This window comes from Ciconia boyciana, chromosome 10 (assembly GCF_034638445.1).
Source record: "Ciconia boyciana chromosome 10, ASM3463844v1, whole genome shotgun sequence".
Lineage (NCBI taxonomy): Eukaryota > Metazoa > Chordata > Aves > Ciconiiformes > Ciconiidae > Ciconia > Ciconia boyciana.
In genome coordinates this window covers 5030001-5047500 of record NC_132943.1, presented here as the reverse complement: position 1 = coordinate 5047500, position 17500 = coordinate 5030001, and the positions used below count along the sequence as shown (strand labels likewise).

At 40.5% G+C, this 17500-nt stretch overlaps 1 protein-coding gene across 6 annotated transcripts in view; it reads right to left on the bottom strand.

The window, feature by feature from the left end:
* Positions 1-17500, bottom strand: part of GTDC1 (glycosyltransferase like domain containing 1) — a 343668-nt gene that overhangs the window by 173131 nt on the left and 153037 nt on the right. For all 6 annotated transcript variants that reach the window (XR_012044289.1, XM_072874173.1, XM_072874179.1 and 3 more), the window contains one exon: positions 1573-1682. Coding sequence is in view for 5 of the 6 variants with exons in the window: in XM_072874173.1 (XP_072730274.1) it covers positions 1573-1682 (110 nt within the window). In the remaining variant the exon portion in view is untranslated. The remainder of the gene's footprint in view (positions 1-1572; positions 1683-17500) is intronic.

Genomic DNA, 17500 nt, shown 5'->3' with positions numbered 1-17500 from the left:
TTATGAAATACATTATGCATTCTTTCTCTTACCAATGACTGTAAACATGACATTTATAACACGGAGGGAATTTGATCCCATGATTGGAGGGAGAGGAAACACAGTGACAACCATTTATTAAAAAAAAAATCTGTAAAAACCCTCTTAAATAGGTTTTCAGTAAAGTATGTGCAACAGGTTTTATTGGTACTTGTTAGCAATGACCTGCATATGTCATTTGTATGACTACGGCCCTATCAAATGCGTGGTGATGAGACACATTTCACCACGTTGCCCTTTATATAGACTCTATTTATACACGGGGATGAATGAATTGACAAGACAAGAGGTGCGGCATATAGATTTGATATACTGGCATAAATTTAGGACGATCTACATTATTCATAAGCACTGAAGCCACAAATGAGATATGTAACAACATCCAAAATGAGTGTCAATAGAATCTGTTCCCGCAGTGCACCATCGTATATTCCTATCTGTCACATATTCCTTAGAAATTTCTCCTTCGAAGAAATCTGGTGCGCTCAGTCTGGAAAGCAATGTTGCCTTGGGATCTGCGATAAGACCTGCCTGGAGGAACAAGCTTTCAGAAAACTGTCTAAAAAGAAGTGGACAGAAAACACAAAGAATTTCCTGCGCCCGAATTATTACCTCTTTTTCCAATCCAGCTGTGCCACAGTTGGGGACCCAAAAGTTATTTGGATCAGATCAATTTCTTGGTGGCTTAAAAACTGCAAAATTGAAACTAAAACAATTGAAACATCACCAGTCCAGCAGGCAACAGATACGACAGAACTGACAAATAAACTAATCCCAAGTCTATTTTTACAGACCGAAGAGGTAGAGGGATGCAAGTCTACATTTTGGAAAACACGTATGAGCTGAAACATGGGATGTTTTGAAGTTCGCCTGTCGTTAATGTACATTTTAGAAAGGTTTAATTTACTACCAGTGCACCCAGTATAGGATTTGATTATTCTCTTTATTACCACAATATCTCAGGCACAAAGCTGTGTGTATTCAGAATAAACCCAACTTCTTTTTCAGATGGGTGAAACTTTACAGAGTAGTGCTTGTCAGAAACCCAGAAACGGAAGGAGCGTGCAAAAGAGTGGTATAAAAATATTAAAGATTAATGACCACTTTCGTGCCAGATACAAACCAGAAGCTCTCCACAGAAGTCCTTAACCTCACGGTTGAAAGGGAACTAAGTGTTTTCACCTGCTAAAATCTCAGTCTGGATTTCAGATGAGTGACCTCAGCCTGAAAGATTTTGTTTCTTCTCTGAACCATCCAGTCACTCACACCTATCTCTGTATTTAAATAAATATAGAAATGTCTCTGAAACACAAGCCATAAATAAGGTCTTGCACTGCCAAGCAAAATAAAAAATGCTTACTGTCTTTAATAATTTTATTTTTACGACATAGCAATATTATTTAGTTTTACAACTAAGAAGATTTTAAACACGTTCTTTCACTAATAGAAGAAAATATGTACATGAAAACTGCTTCTGGAAATATTTATTTTATGGTAACTTTACAGTAAAGGAAAAAAAAAAAGGAAAGGTACCTGGAATTTCAGTGAAAGCCTCTCCAAGGACGGACACATGAAAAGGTAGATCTTTCTCTTTCAGTTTCAGCAGGACTTTAAAGAAAGTCTCAGGATCTTTGTCATGTTCCCTTGAAAGAAACAGAACTTATCTCAGCATCATTTAAGTTTACTTGTGGAATTGTTTTGTTTTGGTTTTTTTTGTATATCAGAACAGTATTTCTCTTAAATTGTACTTTTGGGGACTAAACGTCTTCAGCATAGTTTCCCTCTTTGCTTACGGCACATGGTTGAACGTTTTCCTCGACCCAGCACTCAGGATCAAAACTCAGTTTCATCAGATTCTTATCTCTCTTCCCTGTCTTCAAATGATGCCTTTACTCTTCAAATTACCAACTCTGAAAGTCAGAAAGACTGAGTCATATCTCACCTAGCTGAAGGCAAAATCATGTTAAAAAAAGGGTCGGGTAGGACCCCCCCCCCCCACTTTGTTTTTTTTGCCTGTCAAAAAATATGTATACAATCTCCATTAGAGTTTACCCCCTTTTTCAGGAGCAATAGGTTAATCAAAAACTGTTGCTAAAACCATAGGATTTCCCAAACTGGAATTTTATGAATCCATGCTATTCTCATGAAAAGCTTCTGATCCATTTAGTGCTTTAGGTAAAGAAGAAGGGAATAAACTAACACAAAGCATTTTCTACCTTTAGACTTCTGAGGAGGTAACTGGAAGTTAAAACAGAAAATAAGAAACTTGTACTTATTTATAATTTCAGCTGAAGATAATATTAAAGGTTTGTACGGGTATGACACTCAATGCCTTGAAACACAAGGTTGGTTATGTAAAAAGAAAATAAAAAGCCAATTTGCTAATCTATCTTCTTTACTAGCACAGAATGAAACGTTCAAAAGATACCATCGATGATCTAAATTTCCCAAATTCAGTAAATTATATTAAAAATGAAATGAGATAATTCCCCCACTCCAAGGTGAATATTGTATCTTGCATTTAATTACTTTGCTTTAAATTATTGTACTTCAGACAGATGTGCACCATATGTCTTTAAAATATTTTGGTTTTATTTATTTTTTAGCAAATTCCACTGTTTTCCTTCCTGTATTAAGGGAAAATCTATAGCTCAGCTGTCCTGGTGTCTTTCTTCACAGACTAATTTTGTAGAATGAATCTGTAGGTTTATCACACTGCTATATGAAAGATTAATAATTATATCATTCAGGAAATCTGAAGCCAAATGACATCTGCAGCTCTACATGTGTTAATTTCTCATTCAGTCAATATTTTCAGTTTAGGGAATTAAAACAAATTAATCTTATAATTAATGTGACTTCCCTAGGCTGAGAAATCTTCAGGAATTGTGGAGTTTTCAGAATTAGTTGCATTTTCTTAAAATAAAGCCAGACAATAATTACTTTAAGAAGTCCTCCATCTCCCAGATTTGTTTTGTTCCCAATAATAAGGAGGAATGCAACTGCATAAGCTTCGTAATTTGTTTCACATCTGCGAACCAGGAGTTTTCACGGTGGTTCCAGTAACCGAAGTGGATACGAGCACTGGCTCGGAAAGAGAATTCCTTCTAGCTGCAAAGATCCCAGAACTGCCTACTAGTTTGCTTGCATCCTCACGCTTAAAATAGCCACCTGTTTCTGGCAGGTAAATGATGTTGCCAGTATTTTAGTTCCCTCCAAATGCCCAGCTGAAAGAGCCGAAACAGGATTACAACAGAGGATGCAGACTTGGCTGGAAGGGAACGTCTCTACTGGAAATGTGCAAGTTTGCAAGGAAAATACCTTTGGTGCTGGGAGTCAGTGCAATTCATTATAAGGTTTCCCGTTAGCCTCATTTTAACGTCAGCCTCCCGTTTTCCTCGTTAGCCCCGTTTCCCCTAGGCAGGCTTCTGTGGGTGCTTTAGAAGTGATCCCCATGAGCCCAGCCTGTATCTGACGCTGAGCTACGCACAGCTCATCCCGAGATGGACCGAAACATCCCCGTACGCAGAGCAGGCAGCCCCGACAGACAGAGCCACGGCCCTTACAGGGACCTTTCTAAGCTCTTCACAGCCGCGCTATCAGCTCCGCAGCCACAAAAAGTCCTTCCAGCAAAGGATACGCTTTCCCTCTCCCGTTCCAGAAGAGACCAGGGGTCCCCGAGGCAGCCAAAAGTGGAGGATGCTGTTGGAGCCACATTGTCAAGGAGCTGGCAGGAGAATACGGAGCCTTACAGCTCGTGGAAGCCACATAAGCTGCACATATTTAGGAAAACTGATAGGAATTGGAAGTTGCAGCTTTGTTTAATAGGTGGGGAAGAACAGAAGGAAAATTTGGCACCCAGAAGGAATGCTGAAAGGGGAAACGTTTCCTCTGCACTGGAGCCTCTCTTATGGGCTTTCTGCTGTAGGTGATCCTCCTTCCATATCCCCTTTTAAAATATTTTGCTTATATGTGATACTCCCAGATGTTAATGACACGTTCTGTGAATCTTGTAGCTTTTCTATTTGGGAGGTCATCTTATTCCATTTATCAGTTCCTGTGACTCTTCCACACCACAACCATTTTATTTTCAGTTAAGACCTACAGAAAACTTCTAGCACGTGCACCTACAGATTGCAATGTACCATTATCCTTGCAAGTTAGTAAAGGTATAGCTAACCAGGTAGAAAGCAATAAATAGTACAAGACCACCTCTTTACTGCATCAAAAAGAAAAGAGCTCTGTTTCTTGGCTGACATGGAGAAAATCATATACAATCCAGTCTGCCTTACTCAGCAACAACTGCTAAACACACCAGATTGTCATAGCAGTGATCGTGGAAAAAGATGAACACAATATGGAATGTCTGTTCTGTAAAGATCTGCTCAAAATGACGTGCACTTTTGGCTGCATCTGTTGCATTTTTGAGCTTTATTAAACAGTATTAATTATATATACTCCATTTCCTTAAGAAGAACTGCAAAACTGTATAAAAGCCTGATATTAAAATGCCAACTTTTCTTTTAAGATATTATGTTTGGGGAAAAATCAAGCTGATGTGATTCCAGGGTCCGGCTTTGTTGTTTAGTTTAGGTATTTGAAATGCTCTTGTATTTTTACTTGATTTGATATGCATCTGGTAAAGGAAAAACAAGAACTGGGCATGGTATGAAGATGCTCTAAATTTCATCGTAAGAACATGAAAACATCAGAATGACTAAACTCCAGCTGTAAATGCCACAAAACAGACATAGGCACTATACCTATACTCGGATTTGAGAGCACTGCCATTGGAGACATTCAATCTCGGTGTTTAGATACTGCACGCTACTTTTTTTTTACCCTGGATTTTTTATTTTTGAGTCTAAAACACATTTTAAGAGAGACATTTGAAGTCTCTCTTAAGAACTGGCTGAGGTTTAGTGGTCTGGGTATGGGAACGTGGCCCAGGGATCGGCCTGATTTAGTGGCTTCCCTTTGCAATCTGAAATAAAACTTTCAAGACTGTCCTTGCAATGGGGAATGGGAGGGTGGTGGTATCGCCAGCACCTGTACTGAGCCTCCATTATCTCTGCCTTAGATTTTCTGTTTATAAAATGGGTGTGACTATTATTTTTTCGCCACAGAAGGATGCTGTCAGGATTAACTGATGACTTGACATCCCTCTTTTCAGCCTAAAATGATTAAAAAAAAGCAACTTCATAGCACTAGGATGATGCTCCTCTAGACAATCAATGGCAAGAGTCTTCGAAACACCCTTCTGCTACTCAGGGATGTTGTGAATTCAGCCTGAGCCCTCGAGCCTTACCCAGTGCTGGAACTGGAAGGAGAGTGCAGAGACCAGCTAAACCGGAGTCATTCCCTGGGGCTGCAGGATACCCATACCCCTGACCAGTGATGGAAAACACATTTAAAAGAAAAATAAAAGAAACAGCAGAATTTGGCCCTTTACATTATTCAGTGCATATTCACCTCTTGAATTAGACTGAAATTCAGTAAGAGACCCATATGGTTTTCTGTGACTTAAGTTTAATTTTTGAAGTAGATGTAAACTTATCATACATGGTGATAAGCGTAGTTATTTAGGATTTGGAGGAAAACACATAGAACTACGCAATTAGGAAGTAGAAGAGTTGTGGAAAAGAGACAGGACTTGCTCAAAGGGGCAAAATAAATGCAGTCTCTCTCAAAAAAAATTAAAAACTATGGTTTATGCAAGTTAATCAGTAACATAAAAGTGCTAAGCCAGGGGAGAAAGTCTTAATATTTGAGAAAATACTGCATAAAGCGTACGTAATGCTTGTGATAGCAACGGCCCTGTCGTGCCACCTCTCAAGGTGCTACATATTCTGAAAGGGTTACAAATAAGCTCAGCTAAAAGCAATATTACAAGGGTTGATCTTAATCTTCTTAGGACATTTAGCATGGGAGAATTTCAGTGGTCGAGAATCCCAAATTGTGAGGGCACAAAGTAATATCTCACTTTTTACAGTGCCTTGAATCTGAGCAATTCAAACTGGGTGCATCTTCTTCTGCCTCCCCATTTCATAAAATCATCTGAATGTCAGGTGAGCAAAGGTGGGAAATGGCAACGCTAAAACAGGTACAAAATCTTCACAAGTTGAAGTAGATTTTTTTTTTTTTTTTTTTTTTTAGGATATATACCAAGAGCTAAAACACAGATTTCTGCCTACCTGCAATTATTGCTAGAAAATGGCTGACAAAATAGGCCACTGGAGTATCAGTCATTATTTATGAAGCTGGGCAGCAGTCGTGGAGACAGAGGACTGGCGAGCCAAGAGACACCCGGGGAGGGGAGAAAGGGACAGGGGACAGCAGGCGGGGAAAGGCACGGCCGCGGCAGAGCACAGGGAAGGCGTGAGGGGCAGGGACGGGGCTGGGGAAGCCCGTGGGCACAGAATCAATAATTAAAAGTGAAGGAAATGAAGTTTCTAAGACACAGACCTTGAAGGGGATGACAGGGGTCCTTTAGTTTTGGGAAAGTGAAATAGTGAGGAGCGAGTTTGGCAGCAAACGGGGCAGACGAGATGGGCAAAACAACGTAAAAGGGAAGCGAACCACAAGAAGGGAAAAAAAATAATAAAAAAATACAAATATTCAAGTTGAAAACTAAAAAATGATGGCATATCCAAACCCGGGGCGGGGGGGGGGGGAGATAAATATAGGGTAAATAGAAGAGAAAAAGGAAAAGGCATAGGCTTGGGAAAAAATGAAAGAATACAGAAAAATCAGACTCTGAGATAGAGAGAAGCTGCAGAGAGCATTTGAGAGTGCTATCAGTGGTAGAGAAGAGGTCAGAAAAAACCCACTAAAGATATAAATTAGGAAGCAAAAATAAAACTGCATGGTAATTAAAGAAGGAGAACCGAAGAGGGAGAGAATAAAGAGAGCAAAGGCACGCAGCGGTGTTAGCGGGGAAGCAGAGTGCAGCGAGGATGGAGAACAAAAGCACCGTGGAGGAACAGGCAGAAAATCTGCAAAATCCCTTGTAAAAGTTAACATTTTTGAAAGAGTGGAGGTGAAGAAAAGCATGGGCAGTCACTGCGGCTGAGAGAGGGCTGCGAGGCGAGAGCTGCACCCCTACCACACCCGAGCCAGGAGCTGGAAGGTGCCTTTATCCCAGTAACGTCCTTCGTTTGGGTGATAACAGCAGGAACTTGAGGTTCTTTACTGTTTTGACTGATACGGTACAGACTTGGGGAGGGTGACGAAGGATGCCACAGGCTGATAAGAAGCCTCACGTGACAGCAGCCTCCTGTTGACCCTGTATCTGCCCAGGGCATTCTCAAGAAGCAAAGAGCAGCACAGCAATAAAGGGTGCAGTCTTTGCATGCACGCTCCGCTGAACTAAAAATGGGGCTCCATTTCACGTCAAACCTGACCTAAAGAACAATAACAGGGATTTTTTCACTGCATTATACTATTTACTGCATTGCACTTTGATATTTTATGTTAAATCTTGAGCTCAGCAAAATTTGCATATAGGTTTATTATAACCTAATAACGTTAGAAAGTAGCAGCGTAGTCACAAAAAATAAGCCTGGCCTTCAAAACAGAGGATTGCAGAGTTCTGGTCTTTTCCTGACACTGATTTCCCACGAGACGGCTCTGCCCAGGTTTCCCCATCTGTAAGATACGGTCTTACAGGAGCTTTCATTTACAGAAATGCGGTGAGGATCGGAGTCAGTAAATACTTCAGGACAATATTCGTCTTAAAGTAAGAGGACTCATGTTACAAGCCTATTCCATATACCAAATGAAATACATTCTAGTGATTATTTTCACAGAGGACAGAGAGATTTCCTAAATCAAATGACTTAAATATACATTTTCTGTGGTAAGAGTGGAAAAAACAAAAGGGACCAAAAAAATTTAAAATTTTAATACCAAATTTCTGGTAACAATGCTCATGGTAACTGCAAAACAGGAAATATTACTGCTGGGAAAGAGCTATTAGAAAAGAAACAGGGGAAAAAGAAATAACTATGAAAATGCAAACATGAAGGAAAAGTTAATTGCTTTCCATTTATTCAATTTATCACAGTATTTTTCCATCCTTTTACATTTCCAATATGAGGTAGACTGTAAATATGTAGTTAAGTCCTGTGAGTTTTCTTCTTCAGCTGATACGCTTACAAAATGTCTTTGCTGTAATTGTGCCTCTAAACATTGTCTGGCATCATCAGCATCAAAAGTTACCACAATATCTAATACCCCCTCAGTTAATACAAAATGGAGTCAAGTAAAAAGAAATGTTTTTGCATAAGTGTCACTGAAAAAAAGGACTCTATAGAATAAATTTTAGCTAGCTATTTGGAGGTCCTACAAGCAAAAAAGGTCCCGACCCTTGCCTGCACTTGCAAAACACCTCTGCAAGCCCAGGAATTAAAAAATGGCACTAGAGAGGGAAAAAGCAGCCAAACAGTACCGGCAAATACAGTGTTTTATTTTTTATTATAGCCCGTGACGTATTTACAGTGAGGAGTGTGTATTTTACCTTCTGATTTTTTCAAATTGCTGGCCTGAGAAAAATGGGTGGCATTTTGCTTTACGCTGGAAAAGCATTTTCTTCTATCTTGTGTAATCTAGAAGAGATTCATAAAAAAAAGAACCTTGGGAGTTTATTGTTTAGATTCTTCTTCTTCTCCCCTCACAATTCATGAAGAAAAAACTCAAAATAAAATATTGCGCATTCTCTAACCAAAGAAACCTCAGGATCAGCATCAGTCATTGAGCCTCCTGCTTATTTCCTAAAGAGAGATTAACCTTTGAAGACAAAGACCGGCGTTTGGTCTCAGTTACCTTGGTGTAAAAATCAAGGCACTTTCATTCAGATGCCTTTTCATTTCTTTTACTCCAACTTAGAGTACCTAGCTTTTCACAAGTGTAGGATTCAGGTTAAAAACATTTTACTCAAATTTGCAACACAACCCAACGACTGCTATGGACTACCCCCAAATAGTTTATTAAAAAAAAAATAAAAATAAAGATTAACTTCCTTTTGTGTTCCAAAGGTAACATAACAAATGGTTTCCTGTTGTCGGGAGTCATGGTAGGCAAGATAAAATAATCTGAGTGACCCTGACAGCCCTGATAACCATACACAATATATCCTATTGTAATTCAACATACTATAAAAAGTCATGTCATGGTAATAATAGATGGGTATGAATATGACAAAAGTAGATAAAAATCTACTCAGGTGGTTCCTTGGAGGAACAGAAGAAGAATCAAACATAAGGTACTACATAAAAACTACATTACTACGCATTTGCCTGGGAATGGCAATCCCACCATACAAGACCTTCTGTGATTTCCACGGTGGACTCACATCACCAAACTACAACTACTTAATACTCCTCCAGATACACTGCCTGGGTCAAAAAACAAGTCCTGGTCCTTACTGAGTAATACCCCGAGAGGAATTAGCTCAGGTACCTGACATAACTCATCCTTTTTGGATTTGTGAAGCTGTCACCTCCAAGGATGAAGCTCCTAAGCAGGAACTTTCCTGGCACCAAGACCAAGGCTGGAAACTCATTATTCAACAAGATTAAAGTAACTACAAATCTCACCGCCTTCAGAATGAGGAATCAACTCAATTCATTGAGTCAGTTTTTGCACAAACACAGCTGAGAAAAAGCAGGGATTAGAGGACAAAGGGAGGGGAAAAAAAGGTGAAAACATGGAGAAAAGGAAAGTGGGGAGGAGAAGGGAAAGGGAGAAGAGAGTCAAACAGTTGCAGTGTGGTAAGAAGAGGAAAGTAATTAAAAAGAGCTTTGAAAGAAGAAACATAACCCCCGTATTATTGGTGAAAATAAGGAGGAATATTAGATCATTTTCTTAGGAAATATTTGATTTTTGTCTCTTGGCAGGTATTCGCATACTTTGGTCAGGGGTGCTGTGAATTACAAAGGGGGCTGGTGGCACTGTCTGCTAAGTTTGCCTCGGACTTCTTATTACAAAACCTCTTCCGTCCTTGTTTATGATGTTTCTCAAGACTGAGGCTACCCTGGACTATTATCTTCTAGAAAAATTCTGCCAAAAGTTTTCCAGAACATCCAAAGAAGAAGATTTTAAAAAACCCCAGCACTATCCAGTAAATCTCCAAACCCTATCTTGCATATATTAAATTTCAAATTAGCCTCTGTTTTAAGTATTTGAACCTCTTTTTGTTTTAGAGTAAGAACTAAACATTTAGATGCATTTGATTTTGAGTCAAAGATAGGCTTTTTGTTGCATGTATTGGAAGGCTTCCTAAAAATGTAGCCAAGCCTTTTAAAAATTTATTTTTGTGCCTGGTCACTGAATGGTCCACGTGTCTTGGGCACACCTTAGGCTAACCCTGAGCAAGACAGTCCTACTGTTGCAGGTCAGGCTGCTAAAACCCAGGCAGGACCTAACATCTGAACTGAAAACACAGATCTTATCTTCACTTTCAATGATTCTTCCACTGGATTCAGAATAAAATCACTACACTTTGTAGACTAGACAACTGTTTTATATGCATTGAAAATAAGGAACAACAAGAAAATGGAAGATTTGGTTAAGAAAATAAAGCAGTATAAGAGATGGGTTGAAGAGGCAGAAAGTGGTAATGGTAATGTGTGCTTTTCTCGTTTGACTAAAACTCTCAGATGTGGACCAGAATAAAGCAAAAGGGACAAATAAGATCTGATTAATATAACCAGTTATGCAAGAATAGCATTGCAAAAAAATAGCAAATTGAGTGACGAAGTAGAGGAGATGGGGAAAATATACAACACAAGGCCAGTTCATATGGGAAAAAATGTGATAAGCTGAGCAAGGACACCAGTATGAGACCAAGAGGACAACACAGCCAGGTTGGACAATGGGGCTTTGGAGAAAACAGGGCCCAATGTGTTGCAGAAGGCCCCTTGCACAGACAGGGAGGGTGACTGAAACGATGGAGACAGGGAAAGGTTGAGAAACTGGAGAAGAGAAAAATTAGATGCGAATTTGCGGCGCAAGGAGACTATATATATAGGAGGAGATGCCCGAGGAATTGAGCATAGCAAAGAGAAAAGGAAGAGGTTTGAAAGAGAAAGGTCAAGATAAGCTTGGGTGAATGGAGGAGAAATGGGTTGCTTTGATGGCAATAGGTGGAAGACTGCAAGCCCCCTTCCTTCAGAGCCTTGAGAGGACTCCTTAGTCCCACCAGTTCACGTGCGTTTCTGCTCAAAGCCTTGGGTTTTGCAGTTGTACTAGAGAAGAAGGACGCCATAAAATGAGTCTCCCATCATGGAAAAAGGGAGAGCCAAGCTTACTGGAGCTTTTACGGCAAACTGATACTTCTATTCCAAACTTAGATAATCTCAAAATGTCCAGGTGATGCAGTTGTAGTCTTACGTTAACTCAATATCAGTTTTTCAACCATGGCTGACACATTTATTATAACAGGCTTCAGAGGACGGCACTAAAGTGGCTGCCCTACGAGCACCTGGACAGCACAGAGGGAGTGAAGAAGGAAGGTTTCTGCATGTGATATTTTAAGCAGAATCTTTATGGTATTTAAATTTTTTCTTGTATTTAAGAAAACAGGTACATCAGAGGGCAAAACCATCCCATGGAGCAGCAAACCACTCACGGGGCTTGAATTTTGCTTTTGTTGCAGGTAAGGGTGCTGATACAATGGTTTACTACTTGCACCCCAAGTAAGATGCTGCTTCAACCTTGACTTCGCAGCAGTGGAAAAAGGGTTTACCCCAAATTGCTCTAAGCGCAATGAGAAGCAGAATTGGGCCACGGAGCTTAAATAAAGAAAAGAAAGTAGAGTGCTTAGTAGAAGTGAAAGACCTAAGTGTATTTGGGGAAACGGAGAGTAAAAAAATAAGTTTTATTTTAATACGATTCTTTTTCAGCCTATTAAGTTCTCCAGTATCAGAATGAAGTCTGCTAAAAGTTAGTAAATAAAGGCTTTCAGGAGAGCTTTATTAAATCACTTGTGACTTATCAAGTTAAAACTCCCACTCAGATATCTTAATAAAACTTTCAGAGAATATATTTAATTTTCCTGGAAATCAGAAGCCAATTACTAAGTACAGGAGTTACTGTCTGCTACACCACCGATCAGCTTTCTGTAAATAGAATATTTACCAACAACTTGGATTTAGTTCCCTAAAGTTTCGGTTTCTGAAGGTCAAATAACTATGTAACTGCTTAATAAAGAAGCAAAGAAGTACCTCTAAATATCTCCAAGCTCTGATGGGCTTATATTCTGCTCCTTAGGTGAGGTATTAGCAAAGCTTATTTATTTTCATTTCCAAGGCTTTTATTTGCTCATTCCCTTGTGGTAAAGCTGATTTCCATGATGATTCCCTTCTTAATTTTAATACCCTTTTTACTCATCATATAGACATAAGAATTTTCCATAAAATAATGAAACCCTTCCAAAGGAAATGAAGACAACTAGGAGAGGAAAGTAAACTACAGCTTACATTTTCTTCTTTTTTCCCCCAATTAATTGATCCACTGTCATATGCATATATGAAAGATTTTTTTTAATGAAAGGAAAATAAGGTTAATTAACATAAAACCCCTCACTCCTTGAGATGTTGAATTTTGTATTTTATCCATGCTGCCTTAAGTGCCTTGATTTCCCAGTAATGACCTAGTTCTCCTAATGAGTAACATTAACCCCTGGCTGTAGCTGTCCAGGACTTAATTGTCAACTGGAGCTGAAATAGGAGAGTTTGCCGATCAGCAGGTATGTGGTATATTAACTCATGTCATTTCAGACCCTAATAAATAAATCTGTTGCTAAGGCAACAGGAACATCAGCTGTATCACTTTTTCCTCCCCCCCCCCCTTTAAAGGAAACTGCCTTTCACATCGAGCTTTTAAAAAAGGAAATTAACTACATGTAACCGTAATTAGAAGAAACATCGTTTCTCATCTCAGAAACATATCTACATTAATGAAAAAAGGCATTCAAAAAGAGGACTGCTTTCTACCGTGACCAGGGTAACTGAAATTATTTCCCTCAACTGAGGGAATGCAATTTGAAGTCTACATCTGAGTGAGAAGAGATCACAAAATATTTTAGCTCTTTGTATTTCCGAGATAGTGTCCCCTCTCCTTCAGTACACTGCTGATGCCAACTGAGCAAACTGCTTCAACTATTAATCAGGAGCCCAGGCGACTGAAACCACAGGAGAAAAAATACCACTCGAACACCTCCGCGACCCTCTGTGAATCTTTCGATATGACTGGCAGACATGCGATCTTTTGGAAAGCTAAACAACATCCCGTTTTCAGCTCATCAGATTTAGCCACTAATGAAAACTTCAGTACCTGATTTAAATGTAGAAGCCATTGCTCCTCCCTGTCCCATGGAAGCAGTTACCTGATTCTTGCATGGGAAAAGCCAGAGGAAGCTTGGGGCAACACGAAGGCATCTCCAAAGGCAGATGTGATTTGGTGAGCTGTGCTGCAAAAGCTGGTAACTCACTTTCTGCCTCAGTTTCCCCACCTCTAAGATCGGATCCTGAATACTCCTGGTTTAGACTAACAGATTCAAGGTTTTATAGAAAGACAAAGCATATACAAGGGCAGGGAGTACAAATATTTTTGTGTTCCAGAAGGTTTGGGAAGGAAGATCTTGGTTCTTCTTGTTGGGGATGATGCACTGCTGGGGTCTCTCAGAGCCTCGCAGGTGAATGTCACAGCCCTCACTTAATTCCTGCTGTTCTACCATGGGATGAAGCATTTACCTTAACATTTTGAAAATTGTTAGGCTCACATTCAGTTTATGACTACAGGACAGTTCTTCCGAATCTCTAGTTATCCACATCTCAACCAGAGATCAGGCAGGAAGGGAACTGAAGAGAGGTTCATAAGGCCAATTATTGCTCTTGGAATACTTACTATAGGCTCTGCTCATACGATAAACATAACAAACTGCTCCTCAACATTATATCTGGCTTTTTCGATTAAGAGTACAGAGGTAATACAAAGCATCTTTTTTTCCATTACCAAAATTAGAGATGCTTTCTCCTCTGGACTATCAACCTCTTACAGTCCTTCAGGAAAACATGCCACAAGAAAGATGGAAAAAATGATGCTGAGATGTCCACTATAGCAGGAGAGGTCTTCATTATAGGCTGAACTTTTCTGCAAGCTCTTAAAAACAGTGATCAAGGAATAGTGGACTTTCCACTGAAGGGGGTCAATACCCCTAATATCTGCCCGTGGGAAGAAGTGTCAAGGTTAGATTTCACCAATGAATGAGCAATGAAAGAAAAACAGATTCTTCCAAACTCCCTTCCAGTTCAGATTTAAATCTCAGCTTCTTGGAGTATTTCATTAACTTTCTTATTTGCTACTTATAAAAACTCAATATCTGCACTGAAACTGAACTCTAGCTTGCATGAAAGTGAAGTTAGACTATTTTTTTTTTTTTGCTTTAGGTATTGAAGAAGTGAGGGTTTCAGCTTCAACTTAATCAGATGTCTCTACGTACACTTTTGTGGCACTGGTTCATTCACCACGTGTCATCTGTATTGCAGCCCTGGTGAACACCGTTTTCTTTGGGAGTATTAGCTTTTCTTAGATACTGCTAAAAAGTTTCCATTTTGAAATTGTTATTTTACATCCTATGGGCTTTTTATCGTATCTGGTACCTTTTAGTTAAGGCTGTATAAACACTTGCATTTTAAGCCTTTGTTTTCAGTCTGCATTATGTATCCACCACGTTCACCTTTTCAGATTGAATTTGCCAGAATCAGTTGCTTTTCAAAGATGAGGTTTCCCTGCAGGAACTCACTCCCCGCTCAGCACGGATCTACAGCCAAATTCTCCACTGCTTTCCCGTGCAAAGGGGCAGAACAGACCCAGTCAGCTACAATTTCCCTGAAAGGAGGGATCTGCTCTCCTTGGAGAACACACAACCTCTACCATCCTTATACGACATTGCACCAGTGGCCACCCGGCAGGGAGAAGTAGGACCACAGCCCTTTCTTCTACGTGCTCTCTGCAGGCTGTTTACAACGTTGAGGATGCCTGTTGAGGCTAATACTATTTATGGGTACTCAAAGGTGATTTCTAGGTGGAGCACCTACTCCTTCGCCTTTTGCTCTCTTGCCATACTGGCATCTTGACGGGATAAACTTTGGTCCAAAATATTCGAGAGTGTGAGGAAAATATGACTCGGGAATAGATTCACTGTGTTCTCAAATGTCTCTATATTAAATAGTTTTGAATTCTGAATTCAAAGGCAAACAGCAACTACACAAATCCTGTATTGCCCTGCCAAGGTGAAGAGGAGCAAGGCGTTCCTATTAAAAAAACACCTTCCCAGGCTCCTCTCCCTCGCAGCTTGCGGAGGGCTTGTGCTCAGCTCGCTGATGAAGAGCTGGCCCATCACAGAAGGCACAACACCGACTGCACTATCTGGGACAAGCCCTTTCCAAGGACTTGCTCCTGAGCGAAGGGGACGAGGTCCTCGTGGTGGGCAACCACGTGTTAGTACAACAACGGTGATGACAAAACAAGCTTTCCTCATGGACTCACTTCTTCAGCTCTTTGACTTTGTGATCCTCTACATTAAAAACAGGCAACTGGGCGCAGCACTATCTCTGTACACACCGTTTTCCCTTAGACCAGAAATCTTCAGATAATTTTTGCAATCTAGATTTTTTTTTTCTGCTGAATTTCCTCATCGTGACTTCCACTGCCGTTCCTCCCGCTCCTGTATCTCCTGCCCCACGTCCTTCCCCACGCTCTTGTCACACGCTGGTACGTACGGACACGAGATAATGGGTTTATCTGATCTTCCACGTGAATTGATAGCGGCTGTTTGTTTGCATGTGTGTGTAAATTCTCGCCGATTCCCCATGTGATCTTTTATCACACCCATACAATTAGGGGAAGAAGAATTGATTTCTGACAACTTTCTCTTATCAAGTCTTTAACTGCTGAGATGATACAGCGCACAGAGGGAAAAAAGAAAAACCATAAGGCTCGGGTGAATGCCTTGAGTTAAAAGAAGCACTGTAGGTCTCCTCCATGAAAGACAGAAGTAAAGAGGCTCCAATCTTATAATAAAATTACGTATGTGTCACCTGGATGATGTGACTGAGGTTGGGGCGCAGCGGGTTTGCGGCTTCGCGCATCCACTGTCGCGCTCGCATGCAAAAAGCTGAGGAACACGCTGGTGTACCCCAATTACAGCAACATACCTTTGGCAAGTGTCTGTGGCCCCGTTTGGGGGCAGTGAGAGGGAATAATGTACGTGTATAAATGCTGATGGGCTAGTTTTTGGGGGGAGAGGAGGATCGGGCCACACCGGTCACTGCCGTCTTAATATACTCATCCTGCACCAAATGGACATTTTATCACCTTGCGATGAAAACCTGTGGGACGCTACAAAGTTCTGATCACATGTGGGAACTTTGTCCATCGATCACCAGAATTTTGCTCTCCGTTTCCAGCAAAGCCCATTTGCACAAAGGGAAGAGTAATTCCTTGGCATAGCCCTTGCAAGAAAGCAGCTCGGAAACCCATCACAGCCTTTTATCCAGATCCTTGGCCATAAGTCATTTCTATTAGCAGCGCCTTGCTATAGATGTTTATAACAAAACATTAAAGACTTGGTGAGAAAGGAGAAAACAAATTACTCTGCGGAGAACCTAGCAACTCTGCTAAAATACTGTCAGTTATTTATCTGCTGTTGGCAGAGGTTGCACGCTGTAATCCTCGACAGGCTCGGATTCGGGGGGGATGGAGAGAAGGGGCAGGGATTGCATCGAAGGGCCTCTTCTCATGCAAAGACATTTTAACACCGATTTAAAGCGAGAACGTGTCTGCTAGAGAATGTCACTTTAGATTTGGATGCATTTCCAAGCAGGCAGGGCCTACGTTGGGTTGACTTAGCGGGAGAGGTGTTGGGGCTAACACCGTATTTTAGGGCGCTGGCGGTCCCCGTGAAGCACTAACGCAATGAGGTCAGCATCACTTCGTTTCGAGAGGTTTTCTGTAACAACAGCACGACTTCACAAAGGGTTTTTTTTTTTTTTAATGGTTTAGCCGAAGGGGTTTTTTGTTAGGTGAAGAGGAAATATAGGAACATAAAAAAAAAAAAAAAAAATCTTCCTTTTCTATTGTTTTTTTCCGAAATGAAAACCACATGTAAATCATCAGGGTAGACAATGGTTGTTAAATATTATTGTATAGGACAATATCTGCGAGCGCTTCGTGCTGGAATACAAGCAGGATACCACTGCCAATGTTTTACACACAAAAACCCCCTCGCACATTACAACACTTGGCTAAAATTAGTCCTCTTTACGAAGAAGCTCGCGCTAGGCCGAAGAAGGGGATGCTTTTAACTGCTGATGCCTGAATAAGGCACGCGATGCGTTCGTCTCTAATAAGGCAACGAGTGCTTATTTTTGGCTACGCTGCACGGCGAGGGGGCTGC